The sequence below is a fragment of the Squalius cephalus genome, assembly GCF_949319135.1.
Source record: "Squalius cephalus genome assembly, chromosome: 16".
Classification (NCBI taxonomy): Eukaryota; Metazoa; Chordata; class Actinopteri; order Cypriniformes; family Leuciscidae; genus Squalius; species Squalius cephalus.
The window spans coordinates 12,293,010-12,310,948 of NC_137137.1; the positions used below are offsets into that span (position 1 = coordinate 12,293,010).

General features: G+C 35.6%; 1 protein-coding gene across 4 annotated transcripts in view; it reads right to left on the reverse strand.

Annotated features, from left to right (window-relative positions):
- nphp4 (nephronophthisis 4) overlaps positions 1 to 14,935 on the reverse strand; it is a 160,809-nt gene extending 145,874 nt beyond the window's left edge. For 3 of the 4 annotated variants that reach the window (XM_079896120.1, XM_079896121.1, XM_079896119.1), the window contains exons 1-2: positions 14,344 to 14,935; positions 9,769 to 9,915 (exon numbers count right to left, since the gene is read on the reverse strand). In XM_079896120.1, coding sequence (XP_079752246.1) covers positions 9,769 to 9,915; positions 14,344 to 14,478 — 282 coding nt within the window. In that variant the 5' untranslated portion in view covers positions 14,479 to 14,935. Of the gene's footprint in view, positions 1 to 5,322; positions 5,336 to 9,768; positions 9,916 to 14,343 lie in introns of those variants that run through there. The other variant, XM_079896122.1, reaches the window with a different exon arrangement.
- Between the last annotated feature and the right edge of the window lie 3,004 nt (positions 14,936 to 17,939).

Here is a 17,939-nt window from a genome sequence, read left to right on the forward strand (position 1 = left end):
AGACCCCAAAGAACTCGAGTGTAGACATAAAAAAAGACCATCAGAGGGTTAAGTATAAAACACAATTGTTCTGCCTTCGCACTCATTCACCTGAGAGAATATACGTCAACACCCATATGTTCCTGTGAAAAACTGTAACACGCACACGATTTAAGTGACGTACGGCTGATAAAATGAGTCATTACAGTGTACAGCTGCAAGCTCATGCAGCAGTCAGTCATATAGATCCGTTAAATCCATAATGTCACACTTCTAAAAACTCCCTGCATGTGCTATCATCTAAAAAAAAAAAACACTATATAAGAGCAGTTCTTAAACTCAAAAGAAGGAACAATGCACTAACAAAGACACCGGCTGCTCTTGTGTCTTTGAGAGTCTGAGTAGACAGAGCAGATGAGAATAAAGAAGAGGAGTGGAGACGTTAAAATGAGAAGGATTGGAGAGGAGTGCAGCAGATGAAGCCATGGGGAGTGCTGATTGCAGAATTATTTTCACACCACACACTGCGGAGACAAAACCATTCTTCTCGCCCTCTGTTCTCTCTCTTCATCACATTCATTCTCTTCAAAGACATCTTTTTCGTTCGCCACCTCTCATGGGTACCTTTGCACCTTTCCCTCTGTTTCTCAGCACAAATTCACTCTTTTTCAACAAGAACTGAGAATGGCGATAACAATGCCAAGGTCAAGGGTTTGATTTCCAATGCTTAAATGTACACATTCAGTCCATTCAAAAACAGCTAAAAAATGTTTTTGCACTCAACAACAGCTAATGCAAAAGAATGGAACAGAATGCAGGCGTCTTGAGAAGCTTTTTATAAGTTTTGCTTTTTTGACCTTTACACAACATCTTAAAGACTGAGCATGCAGACATGCACGCTCACAGCATGCAGGACTAAAAACACAGCGAGATGCAGCACAACAGTCAAAGGTGTCTGCTTAATGCATGTCATCTTAAAAATGTGAGCAAAACACATTTACAAATGTACACTTTCTAACCCATATAAGTCACTTAGCATAAAACAATCTGTCAAAAGTATTGTTAACTAAATTAGTTAACAATACTGTTGAATAATGTTAGTAATAATTGTTAACTAAAACTAATAGTATCAAGAATCGTGTTTTTTTTAATAGAAAGAATCGTATTAGTAATAGTATTAAGTATTAATTGTATTAATAGTATTATTCGTAATAGTATTTATTTTTTTAATAGAAATAAAGATGAAATAAGTTCAAATAAAAAACAAATATCAGATGAATAACGTAAACTTAACTTAAAAAAGGAAAATAACTGAAATAAAATCAGTTAAAGATGAAGTTAAAATACTAAAACCAATTTAAATAAAAAAATGTTAAACCTGTATAGAAATATAAAAAAATTAAAAATAAATTACAAAAGTACATAAAATAAAAAAATAAACAAACTAAAATTCAAATTAAAACTGAAAATATAAAATAAAAGTTAATTCAATATTAATAATATTAATATAATTTATAAATAAATAATAAATAATACTAAAATAACAATGTTTGTCAAATGTATGCATTTTCAAATAATAATAATAATCCTCACAATCCCACTGTAACAAGACGAAGAAGATGAAGACGAAGGTAGACAGGATCCAATATGAAGTGATTTTAATATTACAACAAACACAGGAACAGACAGAAGGTTTAACAGTGCATGTGTGAAATGGAGTAAACACACACAACACGCAAACATCAACCAACGACTGAAAACAGAGGAACGATAACGGACAGGTGCGATGATTAGATGAGTGTCCATGACAACTGATGACTGGCGGGAAAAATCAAACAAAAGAACCCATGTGACTGATTAAAACAAACTAACTGAACATAACTGTGACACCCTTCTCTTAGTCAAGAGCTGCCCTGTTCTTCTGAAGGGAGTGAGTGCCTTTAAGGACCGGCTGCTCTCAGGGATGTTTGGTTCTCCATGAGCTGAAATATTGATCATTTCCTGGATGGCTGGTGAGCCACATATATAATTGAAATGAATCTCTAGGCTTGTGTCAGATTGGGTGGAAGAGTTAAAAGGGGTATTGAAACATCCACAAGGCTCTTAGAGGCTGAGAATATGAATCACACTGAAAGAGGGATATCCGTAGACCTTATGGTCCAGCATATTGAACGCTGTGAAAGTTGAATAAGAGATGAAGCACCTGGCAGAGCGCTGGCAGCACATTTACCGAGAGGCTCTCGTGGATGAAAATCAAACCGACCCAGAGGAATGAATGGACGTCCCAGAACGCTACATCACAGCACATTTAAAAACACTTTTCTCCCACAACTAATTACAGAATTTAATGAACTCTTGGCTATCCATAAAGGATTTCTAATTTAGAGTCCAGACTGTGGGCATAGCAAACTAAATAAGCACTAATAAGAGCTTAAAGTTCTCTACAGAGTGCAGTCGCATTTCATAAAATGTTGTCTAATTGGGGGAACATGTGTCACCGGCTTCTAAGATCAATTAGGTGTGAACCAAGCTTTTAACCTTTGTGCGACCTAGACTAGAAGCACCTACTCAGAAAGTTAACAAAAGCTGAGAATAATTATTGATATGATATTGCGTTTATACAACAGTTCAACGGCACACGTGAGTAAATAAATAAGAAACAACAACAGAGTGTCTTAAAAAACACTCTTTGTGGAGAACTACTTCCTTCCCACTTTAGAACTAGCAGCGAAGGAACGTTGAGTCGCTTCATTGAAGATTATTGTATTATGTAGAGACAGTAATATGGTATTATGAGAGAGAGAGAGAGATCGACTAAACGAGTATTACCTGACTCTGATTTAACATTCATTCTTCAGGTCGATGTCCATAATATTATATCCATTATAAAAATTCAGTTTGAATGTCCGCTGAGGAAAGCGATATCTTTGTCCTTTTAAAAGATTTCCCATGACAGAGCTATAACAACTTCCTTGTTTACAACCAGTCACTCATCAAGACAGTCTTTGCTGCCCTCTAATGGTGTAATAATGTAACTGTCACTGAAGTCGAAATTCCACTGACTAAAGGACCCTTGCTTAATACCAAATACGGCATTTTAACAATAGACATTAAAAAAGACAATAAAAACAAACACGAGCAAACAATTCAGTCAAACATGCAAAACCATGAGTGTTGAACGGCTGCTGACGGCCTGGAGCTTACATCTGTGAAAGATTCTAAACAAATTGTGAAATAGGTGCTGTTTATATGAGTAACATATTTGAGGTCTAAATAACTACATTCTCGCTTAAAAAAACTGTAGTCAATCCGTGAATATGCTAATTAGCTCCGCCCCCACTCACGCCAGCTCACAGATTCACTCAGCCAACTTACTGAGGTAAACGCTGCACAATGGTATCGCTCTTTACAATGTCTGACACATAATGGTAATTAATACGATTAGCATTTTGCTTGACTATGTTATCAGACAGCTAATAATGTGTTGCTAATGTTACACAAACCATGTTCCTGTTCGCCATCTCAGAGTCAGGCAGCTGCCTTCTAACAATCATCAGAAACGGTTTGAACAACTCAGAACGTCAGTGAAGAAAGGCATATAGTTCACCATAACATCGTAATATACATCATACACCGCGATATATTGCTAAATCTACCCAATTTTTCATATTTACAGAAAAATATACCAGGATAACCTGGCATCTCTTGAGACTACCCTGCTAGTTCGATGTTGGTATGCTAAAGCTGTCGTGATTGGTTACAAGGTAGTTTGTGACATCAGAAACACCAGCGATTTCAAACCGTGTTTTTGAGACTGTTTACCGCAGTTTTAAAAGACAAAATACTCAGCAATGGTGTTGACTTGTGAATTTGCACATGGTTTGTCTGACTTAAAGAATAGTAAAAACACCATTAGACATATAAACAACATTAAAAACTAGATTTTCACCACAGAGGGACTTTAAAACTACATTTCGTGACACAACAACAGTAGTATTTGTAAAAAAAAAATAGTGGATTTGCTCGACCGCCATGACAGTCGCCGCAAGCGGAGTGATACAAACGGTGAAACGGTTCCAGTGCTGATACTGGGGGAATATCGCACGGCTGGAAAAGGCTCTCAGCCAATCAGATTCGAGAACCAGAAAAAAAAGAAAAAAAAAATTATATATATATATAGAGAGAGAGAGAGAGAGAGAGAGAGAGAGAGAGAGAGTAAAATTGTCCTCAATTGTCATGTAAAAACAAACAAACAAATAAATAAAAATCTTAAAAGGTCATAAAAACAGGCCCATTTTTATGCATTTCTTATTCTTTCCTTTTGATTTGGGGTAATAAATAAATAAATTAATTAATTAATTAATTTTAAAAAAGAATAAATAAACATTATAACTGTATCCACAAAGTAATAAGCATGATTTTTTTTCCACATTCCCAGTAATGAGAATTAGATTAAATAATTCACTGCATTTCAGTAATGAGAATTTGGATGTAAAAGATTGTTTAATTGTCCTGAAACTAATATCACAAGGCAAGATCTTAATGGCCCTTCATAACAGGCTTCATTTTGTTCATGTAAAATGTAATTTCTTGTTTTTTTCTTTTTATCTGGGGGTGAAATATGACCTGAACATATCTGCTATGGCTCTATAGATAGCACAGCTCCCTATTGACACTGCCGTTTTGTACTTTGCCCATCATACAGCCAGTGAGGAGAGACAGGTTAACATCACACAGGGGGAGTAAATGGAAAAAGTCTGACTCTTCTGAACCAAAGCCCAACCACACTTCCACTCTACTGTGTGACAGCACTGCCCTCTACAGGACAAGGAGCTTTATGGCAGCCACCATGAATAATGTTGTTCCTCAGACACAAACTGTGATTTATAGGGTTCAAAAAGGCTGAACTTTTAAAAACATAAGGCCGGTTTGACACTCCAATATCCTTAGAAGAGAAACATCTGATTAGCTGTACAACAAAATTGGGACTTTAGGGCTGCTTTAAGAAGCCAAATATCATCTCATAATATATGGCTGATTGTGGTTCCCAATTGAAAATGCATGATAAATTAGGCTTAATCCAACAAATAGCTTCCTTTTCACTTAAATCAACACAGGCATTCAAATGTTCATCCCTCAAACTCAAGGTCACTGATCAAATTAGATCTATCGATTCCTATGTCTCCACACAAACATGGGTTTTGTCATAACACCCCTCCATTAGAGTCGGGCCAGAGGGAGAGCCATGCTTTAATTCTATCTTCATTCCTCTATAATCACTCCCCCTGTTTGGAGTCTTTCTCTGCGGCGTATATTAAAACAGATCCATCATGTCTGACAGACCTTATGTGATCTCGCAGTCCTCTTCTGTGCTGCTGCTGCTCCTGGGGTTTCACAGAAGAGCAGTCGTTTTATTCGGCTTCAGCACTGACAACGGTGGAAATTAGCACATCACAATTCCATAAACAAGAACCTCTCGCTCTGTGTTAGACAGCAGAAAATGAATTAGCCAGGCTAATTAGTGAATAACATTGGGGTACAAGCAAGATCAAAACTTAACTCTCACCAAGCATTTGGCTTTGGGAAGTAAATAATTGTAGTTCCTGAGGTATCTTTATGAGGATCTACAACATATGCATCAAGACAAATCATAATAATAATACTTACTGTATGTAAGTGAAGCACGTGATTCAAAACAAAGACATACTGTTTACTTAAGAAAACATTGGTCATGACTTTTGCATCTTCTAATAATCAGTTTCTTTCTAGGTCTGAAAACATTTTCTCCCCAGAACCCTACGTGGCAAATAGGAATTCCCTGAAAATTTGGCAGCCGAAAATTCGCCCATGTGAACGCTCCATTTATGTACCGATCATGCTCATCGGAAAAGCAAAGTCTGCTCAAATAACGCGCAGACAAGCTGGGCAACGCTGGTAAATTGACACTGACACGCTCCCCGCTACGCTCTGCTCACATGCTCTGATAATAATAGCTTTGTAGGACTATATATTATTTGGATAATTGGTCAAAAAATAAATCTGTTAAATCTGATTCTGTTGCATAGAACTGAATAAAGAATAATATATTGATATTTAAAATGAATATTTTCTTTCCAATTTTAGTGTTACTTTCAATAAAAGTTTTTTTTTTTTATTCAGTATCATTAAAATTGTTACATTTCATTAAAAAGTTTAATATTAATACAATTATACAAAAAAATCTAATTAAAAATTTTGGTTTTCGGCCAAGCTGAGGTAAAGCATTAAAGCAAAGCAGAATTTTCAGAAGCCATTACTCCAGAGTCACATGATCCTTCAGAAATCATTCTAATATGCAACTTTTGTGCCCAAGTAACATTTATTAGTATTATCATTGTTGAAAACAGTTGTGCTGATTAATATACGGATTAAAATAAGGATTCATTGATGAATAGTAAGTTCAATATTATGAATATTCAATAATTCTCTGTCAACTCAGCTTTAATCCAGAGTTTGAGATTAACTCTGAAGCGCTTGCTCCTGAAAGTGTGACCTGTGCAGCAAACAGCCAATCACACGGAACATGGCGAGCATTAACATCTGATTTACTTCTGGTGAGAGAGCCGGCACAATTCAATCTTCTGCTGAAAATTAAGAGATTGTGATGGAAAATTACTATGAATTTTAACGCATTTACAAGTCAGGAATAAACTGCTGCTGCAGTGAAAGTTTAATAAGGCAGCTGAAAGAAAATACCTGACTATATTAATGCAAGTGAAACAACTGAATTTAAATAATTTATATAGGTTCAAAAAGAGCTCAAAAGAAAGTTTAATCAGTTTAAAGGCTTTATATATATATTGAAGCTTGTATTTATATGTATATTTATATTCATTTAAATGCAACGTTTAACATTAATTATCCATTCATTTAATCATTATGAATATATTATATGTCTCCAAACTTTTATCACTAGAAACTGCTTTAATTTGGAGTGAGAGATACAGCGGGAGTGCCAGTGGCTTTATTGCATCAGATATATGTCACTTTGCTCACAGCTGATTGGTCCAGTTTGGGTTTGCGATCTCTAAACCAGAACAAAACCTGCTTTGCGGGTTAGCCATGTAGCGTAAGTTACCATGGCGATTAACACCACTAAAAACCAATCCACCTTCTTGAGCTTGAAAAAACAGAGTTTGCTCAAACTTATCTCATACTTACCTGTGTAGTAACCAAAACCAGTTTCATGGAACAGGCCTATGGTCTGAATGATTTATTAGCAGATGTTTATAATGCTTATCTAGTAAATCACAAATGACTAGAAGAGTCATTAAAATTCATACATTAAAAAGAGTGGGAAAACTGAATTTATCCTTGTTAAAATATATATTACAATTTTGTGGTGGGCAAATTCTCTTGATTTGCTTGCCACAAGCAGCTGTGCCAAAAACAGGGCAATGCAATCGTGAACCGTTGATTGCATAAAAAAACAAATCCAAATGGTTGACAGGAAGGCAAGAGGGAGACAATTTTCAATTCAATATGCAGAGCCACACAGCTGTTTGGGGAGAAATAGCAACATGTAATAAAACACAAAGGCACAGTGGGTAGCTGGAAATGGAGCATGCTGCAGACATTAACTATGCTCTCCATGGTCTGTGACTCACAGTGGACATTTTCAAGAACTTTTATTTCCACTCTGTGGATCTCAGAGCCCATAATGGAAGATTTAAGTGAATTACAGTGGTGCCAGGCATGCAGACAGAAGTGTGTGTGTGCATGTGGTCCTCTGGACAGCTGGACAGTAAATTCACAGCTTCAGATGGGCCTTTATTGTGCTTGATGGACGTGTTCTGGCCTCTCTCAGCATCTCCAATAAACTCTGCTGGGTTTGGTTTGAGTGTGATGTGTACTGCCAGCATTCTCAAACCTGAGAGTTTCAGCACAACTTAGAAGTTGAGCTGTGACAAAGAGCCTGTTCATAAATGTGCACCCAGGGTATGTCTGCTATCATTACTGCAAAAGATTTGTTTTGGGGTTTTTTTTTAAATGCATTGCCTCACAGACATAATGGAAAGTCTGGGGGTGGGAAAGTCTGGTACACCCAAATAATTTATAAAGATGATGCACTCATTTTATTATGAATGGGAGAAATTGCAAAGCACAATATGGCAGAATTAGTCCCGCCTTCTAAATAAAAGTTTATAAGCTTTTAGGCTGCCTTTAGAAGCTCCGATTGCTATAAAGTCAGTATTCTGAGACGCGTGCTTGTAGGCGTCCGACAGAGGCAGACCAACGTCGACAGTCACCAGATTACAGAACAACACTTCTCAGACATTCAAACCCCAATTCACCATTTTCATTTGGCGAAAACAAGCTGAGAGAGATGCCAACAGACTCTGATCCAACAAAAACACAATGATGTGTCTGTTGCCGTCTGTTGGTGCAGTGTGAATTGGCCTTATGACTGCACATGTGCATTGGCTGGTCCAGCCTGAAAAATGCAGTTGTTTGTCATGGTTTGAGCGTTTAGAAACAAAATCTAATGAGACAGTTGTTGTCAGATTTCATTGGTGATTTCAAATATGAAATTAATCGTAAGCTTGGTGAACAGCTCTGAAGAATTTGATGTTTCCCCATTCAAACTAAGAGATAAAAGCTGTACTTGCATGACTGAAATAGCAGCCTGAAAGGCATTTCAAATATGGCAGGAGAGTGAAATGACCTTCCCTAAAGGAACTTTGTAGGTGTACTTTGGTACACCTAACCACTAAAACAAGGCTCAATAAACACTTTTAATGCAGGTTAAATCGAAACCAGTAAGTGACGACAAGTGCCGTTAGGAGTGAGTCATTCCCTCAAAAGATTTGTTGATGTTCAAAAACACTGGTTCATTCAGGAACTAACACCGTGTCTACACCGGACACGACCGTTAACGCGTCGCATCGCGCCGCAACAGCTAGAAGCTTTCTACACTGGATGTGACAAAGCAACCATAGCAAATCCATTTGTCCTTCCTATGAGAGGTATCGTGAATGCTCGGAGTACGTCATAAATAGAACGAGGCATCAGTTTACATCGTGTCCCGTCGTGCAGCAACCAGTGTAGACAACATCACTGATTATAATGGAGTCTAATTGTCTTTTGTCGCATTGCATTGTGCCGCTCGCATCCAGTGTAGACAAAGTGTAACTGTCTCTATGAGTGAGTCACTGAATCATTTACTCAACTGATTTGATTTCATTGATGAAGTCAAAACAGATAAAGAAACTGGCAATATTGTGTCTAAAAATGCATGATACACAATATGCACAATATTTATTTATAATATATAATAGGCCTTTTTATTTATTTATTTTTTACTATATAGTTATTACATCTTTTTATGTTTTTTACATTTTCTGTGGGAAAGGACAGGGCAAGAAAAAATCTTAACTGGTCCTTTTTGCTGAGCCCCAGACTTACTGGCCCTTGATTCTGTAAATATTTCCTCTACAGAGTAAGACAACAAGATTGACAATGGACAAAAGCTAGACACGGGCCTAAGAGCAGCTTCCTACCCAACAAGTATACTGGGAACCAAGTATAAAACTGATTTATTGTACAGATGCACAGCTCAAGCTACTGTAATTCTGCAATTAATGTGTTCATTCTGAGCTGTTACTTTAAAGAGGTTACATCTCTACATGGAATAGGGCAAGAAGATAACACGGCTTCAGAATGAATAGCACCCTTTGTTAAGCATGAAAAGGTTTTGCATCATGAAATAACACTAAATATCATCATTCAGTGTGAAATGAGTCACCCTACCTCATTGAAAAGCACTCGACTGGTCTGACCTGACGTGCCACTGAGAGAGTGTGAGCTGCTCTTCCATGTGCGGCCGAAGAAGTGCTGGTGACCCGAGTCAAACAGGGTCACGCGCAGCTGATACTGGAGTGATTGTGGCAACTCTGACTGTTGACATACCAACCACAAGAAGAAAAGGAGAAAAAAGGAGAAAATATCGATCTCTGTAATCAAGAACATACGTATATAATGGTTCTTTGATTTTTTTTTTTATTCAGTTCAATTGAAACTTGTTTTTGTGTAGGTAACATGCCATTTTAAGCAGTTTCCTGCAATGTAACATTAATCTAAATTAATCAAAAACTAAACATCATAATATATATATATATATATATATATATATATATATATATATATATATATATATATATATATATATATATATATAGACACTGCACTAGTGATACAAAACACACAGGTCTGTTAAGAGCAATACTTTTAATAAGGTAGCCTAACAGTTTTCTGACAAGCAAAATCACAGCTGAGGTCTTCAGCATTTTTGTCTTCTCTTCCACTTCGCAGTAGATTAATTTAGATTGATAGTAAAGGGTAAAAAGGCAAATACATTTTATTTCTATTATTCTATTTTCCACAATGTCAAAGCAACGCAGCTTAACCCAAAATACAAGCTCAGGCAAGCTCATGCAGTTGTGCACTCTAGACAGAGAATACTCCAGTTGCAGGGAACACTTTTTTAGTAGGCTAAGAAGCAGCAAATATATTCATTAAGTATAACGAGGTTGGGTTCCTTCAACTGTCCATCCTATTAAAAACGGCTAGGCTATATAAGATAATTGTAAAAAAAAAAAATTAAAAAAAAGTGTATTGTATTTTGCCATATTTTATAGTGTTAACATATTCAAGCACAAATGAGAACCGTTTCAAGGGGGATGCCAGATGTGCGAAAAAACAAAACAAAAAAAATAATATTCGAATCCCAAAATTGAAAATCGAACACCAACCCACCGAACGAATATTCGGGTCCATCCCTATAAGGCACGTTAGTATTTTACCCCCCAAAAAATGGCTTTAAGCAAGTTATGTATATCTTTTGCTGCAGTGTGTCAGTAGGAAATATCAGTTTACATTTCCAAACATTCATTTAGCCATTAATTGTAATAATCCAGTGAGATTTTTGTATGCACAGGGAGTCTGACAACAGCCATGATGATCTGATCTCGCCATCATCGAGTCCGTCTGTGATTACATGAAGAAACAGAAAAAACTGAGACCGACTAAATCCAGAAGAATTGCGGCAACATCTCCAAGACGCTTGAAGAAACCTTCCTGCAAAGGGCAATTCCACGCAAAGGTCATCCTTACCATGAAAAAATAAAGTTTTTACCTAAAGATCAAAACCCCTTTTAAGTTGTCCATTTAGGTCTGTAATATACTGTATTAATGTGCTGTATCAGAAATTTTAAGAAAATTGCCTTGTTTTTCCACCACATATGAGGTGAGCAACAATGCTAAAATTTTAATTTCAACCAGCCATATTTCATGCTTTCAAAAGAGGTATCAAAGACCCCCCTTTTAAAAACTTAATTTGAACATAAAGCATTTTGCTGAAAGATGGAGGCATGCCTGAGAAATAAATATACTAATTTGGTCATAACAGCACTGCCTGTTGAATTTATAAGGGCTTTAATAAAGAGGTCTGGACGCTTCAGTGCTCTGTCACGTCCGTAACGTTTTAAAGATTAAGTTTATATAATATAACAATTATAAATGCAAATAACTTGAAACTTTATATGCAAAGCTAAACTATGTTTATGCTTACTAGGATCGACATTTCATTCCACTACTTTGCTCTGAACAACCATAATAATGCGTTACGGACGTGACCGTTACGGACGCTTCACATTAAATCATATGCTCTTGTGATCGGTTTCAGGCTTACCATATATTCAGTGCATATCCAATAATCGCAATAATATTTGTGCTTTGTTAGTTTTAATATGAAAAAATGTCTCAACTTTCAAATTCAGTCTATTTTATAACAAAATGTAAACAATAGAGACCGCTCTTTAATACGGCGTGGTATATTTCTGTATATAGCGCCTCAGTGCGCGGCGGATAAAGTGCACATGAACGGATCTTCTCTTCCTCTGCCAGTTACAGAACGAAATATGAATATCAGAAGGTAGTATATGATACAGTACAACTTAAAGAAGAGCATATGTCTTATAGCCATAGGACACTTCCTTCGGGATGTCGCGTTTTTCCCTCTTGGTTAAAACATGAATATTCATCATAATCCCGCGATCAAGCTGACAAAATAACAGTGATATTGCAATCATTTTGCACGACTTAAAAGTATTTTAAAAGTAGACATTTCAGACGTCCTATAGATATATTTCTCAGGTATGTGAGGCAAGTAGCCTACATTATACGCAGAGTTTCGATTCATTTATGAGGCGCGCTCCACTTCACGCGACGGCGCCTCTGTGTCCTGATTATATTGTCTGCTATAGCCTATTTGCTTCTTATTTAAAAAAATCCAGGCAATTGGTTGCTGAAACATTGATTAAAATTAAGATACAATTTATACAAAACGAAATTCAATTCACATTAAAGAAAGGCTTTCTACAAAAAAACTAAAAAAAAACTAAAGAATTGGTCAAAATCATGTCTGCCCACTGATATACCGTATCCGATATATTTGCATCTTATGATCTTACTCATGCTGTTATCCTTTCATATAATCAACATATGAAATAAAAAATACAATTATTTTATTTAAACATTAATATGAGACTAAATGCCTACTCAAATGTAATGTTGGAGCGGGATTTGAGTGAACGCGTCTTACCGGTGAGCATGTTGGGGGAGAGGTACGATTTTCGAACAAACATCGAATATTATTTTTTGCTTATAATACCAATCCTTAATATTTGGTGTTTTAAATGCCTGTTTGAGGTCTCTGTGAATGTTTTAAAGCAGTATTTTAGTGCCGCTTTAAGAGCGGTCACGTCCGTAACGGAGAAATGTCACGTCCGTAACATTGTTTTTTCCTCATAAATGCGAAAACGAAAAATAACATAAAATGAATATTTTATGTTCTGTGGAGAGCCAACCCTTCTTCATTCGGTGGGTACTATTACTTTTGGTTTGCGCAGTGTAATTCACAGAATTACTAAAAAATATTTTGGCAACAAAAAGTTAGAGATTTTTTTTGTCACGTCCGTAACGCATGTGTATTTCCCTCATATTAAATATAAAACGCATGCGTAGACTGATATTTTTCTAATGTCTGGACTCCTTTATTAAGGTAGTATGGAAATATAAACAGATGTTTACAATATATTGGTATTAAATGCATTTTCTGAGAATTTAAAATTCAAGTTTTGACTACAAATGTCACGTCCATAACGCTGGAATTGCCCCAAAGCTACATGAAAAACTATGCACAAGTGTACCTGGACAACAGCTGTTTTAAACACAAAGGGTGGTCACACCAAATATTGATTTGATTTAGTTAATAGAATTTAACTAATAAATAAAATCTATTTATGACGTTATTTTTGAAAGCATTCTCACTCTACAGCATTTTTCCACTTAAGTGCCTAAAACTTTTCACAGTACTGTAGCTTTACCGGAAGGTTTTTTCAAGCGTCATGGAGATGTTGCCGCAGTTCTTCTGGATTTAGTCTGTCTCAGTTTTTTCTGTTTCTTCGTGTGCATTCAAAAATCTCACTGGATTATTACAATTACTGGATAAATGAATGTTTGGAAATGTAAACTGATATTTCCTACTGACACACTACAGCAAAAGATATACATAACTTGCTTAAAACCATTTTTGGGGTGAAAATACTAACGTGCCTAAGACTTTTAAAGAGTAGTGTATATATACATATAAATTATACAATATAATATTTATTATTAAGAAATTATAAATAAATAATAATTATATCATATTTATTTTATTTCATATATAATCTTATATTATATTATATTATATAGTGTAATATAGTAGTTTTTATATAGGCAAGGCTATATTATGAACTAGCATTAAAAATGTCTGAAAGTGTGATCAAAGTTTTGATGGGCTTAAAGGGATAGCCTAGTTCACCCAAAAAATTAAAAATTAAAAATTGAGTTTCTTTCTTCTGCTGAACACAAAAGAAGATATTTTAAAGAAAGTAGGTAACATGCAGTTTCTGGTACACATTGACTTCCATAGTATTTTTTTTTCTATACTATGGAAGTCAATGGGGACCAGCAACCATTTTTACATTTACTTCAAATCAGTTCACATTTACTTCAGTTACTTCAAATTATCGCCCTTTATGTTCAACAGAAGAAAGAACTGAATGCAGGTTTAGAACAACTTGAGGGTGAGTAAATGCTGACAGAATTTACATTTTTGGGTGAACTGTCCCTTTAAGAATACCCCTTGAAATTGAATATTTGCACTTTAAAATATGCTGCTTAAAATATGAAAAATATGAGAAATTATGACTAGTAACGTTAACGTGATCTAACAATCCATCTTAACTTTTACATAACGTTTTATCTGAATGAAACCCCCACCTGTCTTATGTGAAGTCCATCGATCTGTTTGAAGAGCAGCTGTAGACCTTGAGAAGATCCTGGAGCTTGTCTGGCGGTTTGACTGTGAGGTGGGATCACTCGGTTTCTCTCGAAAGTGTTTTTCCAGTCAGACATGTGCGAAGTTTCTTCACTAACAGTTAGTAAAAATCTAAGTTAACGTTACCAGGGAACGTTTCTTTAGAGGCTGTCGGTCAGTGAACAAACATCCCTGAAAACGTCTAAAAGCTTCACGGGTTGTTAAATCACCCCCGCAGTTGAAGTGGAGCACTTGTTAAACCTAATTCACATCAAATGCGAAATATTGACAAAATTCGACGCTCAATGACACAGAGACACTTTTTGTAGCAGTTTGACTCAGTCTCTTTCTTTTCTCCTGCTAACGCTTCAAACGCATGTCATTTGGCTAATTTTACAGAATAACTTGTTCTGACATTTTTTACACACGCTCTACACACTGTTATTTTCATAATCATAATACATCATAAAAATACTGGGCTTAGCTAACGTTATTTGTCAGGAAGGGATTCTCTGTGAAGTGGTTGCCATAGCGTCTGTCAGCCGTTGCCAGGGTGAATTAAAGAGCGGTTTGGCGCTTTTCTGCACGAGAGAAGCGCGAGGATTGCTGCATATTGCCACCGTGTGGCTCGGCGGTGAAGCAAAGCTCTGACTTATTTCGAGATACCAGGCCTTCCCTTTGGAAATTTGAATGCTCTTTCTTCAGAAACAATATTAGTGGCTCAGTAGTTTCTGTTTGCCCTGAATCCACCGTGAGCTTTGTGTTTCTCTGTACAAAAATCCAACTGCAAAATTAGGTCTTTATTTTTTAACCTTGTTAAACAGTTACCTCATTTTCATCCATTATTGGAACAACATTTTTGATGATATTAAGAGGGCGTAGCCCATGTTTGGTGGTCACTTCCTCAGAAATAGCTAGTTAAATAGCTAGAAATATCTTATAAAATTGTTTACAGATTTTATCCTGCCAAGCATTTTTTTTAATGGAAGTTACATTGATACATGCTGTTGTGAAGTTTCTTCTGAAACTGTAGTAGGCCATTTGTTTTGGGAGTGTCCTTTTGCTCAGTCTTTCTGGAGTTGTCCAAAACGTGTTTTGTGATTTTTCCCTATCTTGTAGACACATTCTTTTTAGGTTTTAATGACAAGAATCGAATCAAAGCACGTTTTTGTATAAACCTTCTTTTATTTATTGGAAAGTAAAAAAAAAAGTAAAACCCGCTTTAACATCACACGAAAATTTATTTGTATTTAAATACAATCTCAATATCTGTTAACTAAGAAAACTATAAAAATAAAAACATCTAGAATTTGTACCATGTTTAAATTTCTTTCATAATACGCTCTTATTGATTTTTGCGCCTGGTGCTGATGGCATGCTGGCTGAATCCATGACAATAACATGAGATACAAATAGATTAAAAAATAAATGCAATAAAATATCTACAGAATATATAATTACAAATATTTTTCAATGTACAAATATTTACAGGCACAGATAACTTCACTCCAGGTAGCCTGTTTAAAATAGACCTAACAGCCTAACAACCCAAGCTAAAGCCCACCTTACTCTTCAACAGCACTTTTTAACAGGTCGTGCTAGAGATTTGTCAGTCATTAGGCCTATAATTACTAATGTAAGATTCATAAACTTGGTCATCTGAATAACAGTGAGTAGTTATTAATTTTGAATCAGCATATAGATAATCATTTAATGTATTGACAATTGTTTTCCAGTGACAATGGTCAATACACTTTGTAATGAATACAAAACTGTTAATGTGTTAAATCATAAGTGTTTCTGAACACAAGCTTAAGTTATTAATGCAGTTATATGATCTAAAAATATGATCAAGACCAAACATACAACATTGTCATACCCATTACCATGCCAATCACTCCGAGAGTTGCCATGACAGAAATACATTTATGTATTTAGGTTGATTCAGTGATAAACAGTTAAAACCTGTTAATTTAGATGTTACATTTTTAAGTTGCAATTTTTTTCAGTAGTTCATAGTAATTCAGATTAATGCCTGATACCAGTTTAACATTATAGATTTACTCCATCTATTAGCAAGGTTTTGTTCCAACTTAGTACTGTTTCTTGCTCCAATCACTGGAGTTCAGGCTTGAAAATGTTTTGACAATTTGTGTGGAAGTAAGACTGAAAACTGCAGTCATTTCTGGGTTGTTCAGATTCTCATAGCTTGTTCCTCTAAGCTCTCTGGCTCAACATTTATCATGTCTGAAAATACAGCGAAGGAAAGTATTACTTTTCATAGCTTGCACAAACATGAAGAATGTATATCTTCCATGGGTTTCCACAGTCAAACCACAGGAGACCATAATAACATAATAACAATAATAATCACATGATAATACACATAATTAAAAAAAAATGTATTGCATCAATATACATTTATATTTATAATTTAAAATGTCTCATATGCCACTACACTACAAAATATCTGAAACAAAGTGAGAAAAGTTGACCTTATATTAGATTTTTAGCGCAATTTTCCACCGGACAAAATTGCGATTGTTAACTCATGATTTCTGTTCTGTCTGTGCGCACCAATCTTGCACTTCTATCTCCTCCTCAACCAGACCACCTAGAGACTTCGGGTTTTCGGCATTATGTTAAGGAAGGTCTAATCTCGGGAACACACAAAAAAATCCAGGAAAAGATTTACTATCTCTTAGTGTTGTGATCCCATGACGTCAGAAAATTGCGCTAAAACACTCACTGAGTTTTTATTACTTGTTTCTTCTTCTGAATATAAAAACACTTCCTGTAATTATTATTATTAAAGGAACTATAACACTGATAGCTATGGCTGTTGAAGCAGTCGGGGGATTTTCACATTCACTGTCAGATGATTGAGTTCCTGGATTTTTTTCAGTAAGTCCCATGGCATCACATCTGTGAATGATATCCAGGATCAGATTAGTCAAAAATGAATAACAGCACATAAGCAGTTTAAGCGAGTACTTACTTTGTGTGTGGTAAACAGGATGAGAAAGATCCATTTGAATATGTGTCACCTGAGCAGTCAGCACACACAGTATCTGTGGAGCCAGTACCTGTAGAGAATGTCAACATAAAGCCACTACTGTGTATTTGCTTAAAAACTTCCCTTTTTTTCTGTTTTGCAGATACCAATAATCAGTGTTGCGCTTTGCTCATATATATTTATATCATAGGTTTTTATAATTTACCTGATTGTTTGATATATTGTCCAGGTCTGCATTCAGAGTGTTGCACAGCAAAAATGCAGCTGATTTTCTTTTTTTCAATACAGTAGAATCTTTCCAGTGGCCCACAAACAGTATCTGATGACTGAGTACATGCTTTATTCAATCTTAAACCTCGGTCTAGGATGGAAATGAGTAAGTAGAAACAATAAAGCACTGAGTTTCTACACTTACACTATATTATTTTGAGGAACTTATATTTTTTAGTTTTCCTAGACCAACTAACTAGCAACTATTTGCATTAACAGATATACATTTTTCACCATCAATGTTAATTTAGATGAACAGATATAAATTTGAAA